Here is a 1,635-nt window from a genome sequence, read left to right as displayed (position 1 = left end):
GTCACGCTTAAATGTTTCCCTCCGGAAACGAGGCCCTGGTTTTTTGGTTCCTACCGCCGGTGTCGCGCTTAAATGCATCCCCCCGGAAACGGGCCCCCGGTTTTTGGTTTCTACCCCCGGTATCGCGCTTGAGTGGGTGTCCCCGGAAAGGGGTCACTGGTTTTTTGGTTCCTACCCCATGTTGTGCTTAAATGGGTTCCCCGTTTTTTGGTTCCGACCCCTGGGGTTGCACTTAAATGGGTTCCCCTGAAAATGGGGCCCCACTTTTTGGTTTCCTACCCCTGTTTTTAGATAACCTAGATCCCTGGTCATGACTAAACCCTGATTTAGGTGATTTAATTTAAATCAAATCACTCTATTAACATCTTAGTATACAGACCTATTAACACTATAGGTTTTCCCATTTCTCCCTCTTCCGTTTGTTTAAAAAAAAAACATAACACAGGAAACTGGTATGCAAAATACACTTCAAACTTATCTGAACATTAAAAACTTTAAAATTCTATACAAGAAAAGCCAAAACATACAGTATCAAGGAAGCTGCAATAAAAGGTCTAGGTATTTCCATGTTTTTATTAGTATAAGCAGATTACAAATTTGAGAATTGTTTAAGAAATGAAGCTACAGAATCAGGTGGAACTAAATTTCTGATTTTTTTAGGTCCATAAAATTTATAATACATATTTTTGTCAAGGTCTCGCTGACCTAAAAAGAAGCCCCACTATATTTATTCACATACTTTGTAATTTATCAAAAAAACCATTTAAGATTATACTTAAAATATGTAACAAACTAAATATTCCGTTATCTACTCTATTTGACCCAGAAATTATATTTACTTCAATTTTGTTGATTTGTACATAATATTGTTTTTTAAAAGTACTTGAGTCTCATGCTATTTTTAATAGTTCTCAGTTATGAATAGATTGTTCCCATGACTAAATTGAAATCTGTTATTTAAAGTATCTATAGCTACAGATCTCATACTAAGCATAAGATTTTCTACAGGGAATAGTGCTTTAAGGTCCTATTGTCCTGCCATTTTCATCCAGAGCTAATTAATTAAGAGCTATTTCCTGACAGTTCCAAATCAATTCCTATAGCTTGCTATAATTTACTAAACACCATCTCAATGCAAGTCTTACTTAAAACTTCTGCAAAGGCCACAAGTCAGCAGCCAAGTTTATACTGCAACTAAAGATAACTAGAGACGCACAAAGATTTTTATCCAGAAGTCACATTTTTCAATTTAAGTGCCCTATCCACAGCCTACATCCAACTTGCTAATAGAAATATGTTCTTTACATAATGCTAAGGGCACTGATACAACATTATAAAAAAAACAAAAGCATAAGTGCTGTAACAAGCTACTACAAGGATTTCACTACTTAAAATAAAAAGTGACAGTGAAAAAAATGCTGAGCGCCAAAAAGTCATATGGGAAACAAAAATGACCAAATGAATGGTAAAATATTCTACAGCCCTAAGGCAGCCTTCATTTGAAATCAGCAATGGGATTTCAGACACACGTCTGAAAAGAAATTCTTCCTTAGTGTACCAATATGCAACTGGTTAAGAACCATAGCGATCCTAGAAAAGAAAAAAAGAGAACAAAAATATAGTCATGTCATGTCT

General features: G+C 35.3%; 1 protein-coding gene across 8 annotated transcripts in view; it reads right to left on the bottom strand.

Annotated features, from left to right (window-relative positions):
* Positions 1-555: 555 nt before the first annotated feature.
* ARFGAP3 (ADP ribosylation factor GTPase activating protein 3) overlaps positions 556-1,635 on the bottom strand; it is a 48,257-nt gene continuing 47,177 nt past the window's right edge. For all 8 annotated transcript variants that reach the window (XM_025213199.1, XM_025213196.1, XM_006031540.3 and 5 more), the window contains one exon: positions 556-1,590. In XM_025213199.1, the coding sequence (XP_025068984.1) occupies positions 1,573-1,590 (18 nt within the window). In that variant the 3' untranslated portion in view covers positions 556-1,572. The remainder of the gene's footprint in view (positions 1,591-1,635) is intronic.

This window comes from Alligator sinensis, unplaced genomic scaffold, assembly GCF_000455745.1.
Source record: "Alligator sinensis unplaced genomic scaffold, ASM45574v1 scaffold292_1, whole genome shotgun sequence".
Taxonomy (NCBI): Eukaryota; Metazoa; Chordata; order Crocodylia; family Alligatoridae; genus Alligator; species Alligator sinensis.
The sequence above is the reverse complement of the archived record's forward strand: the minus strand, read 5'-3'. Positions and strand labels throughout refer to the sequence as shown.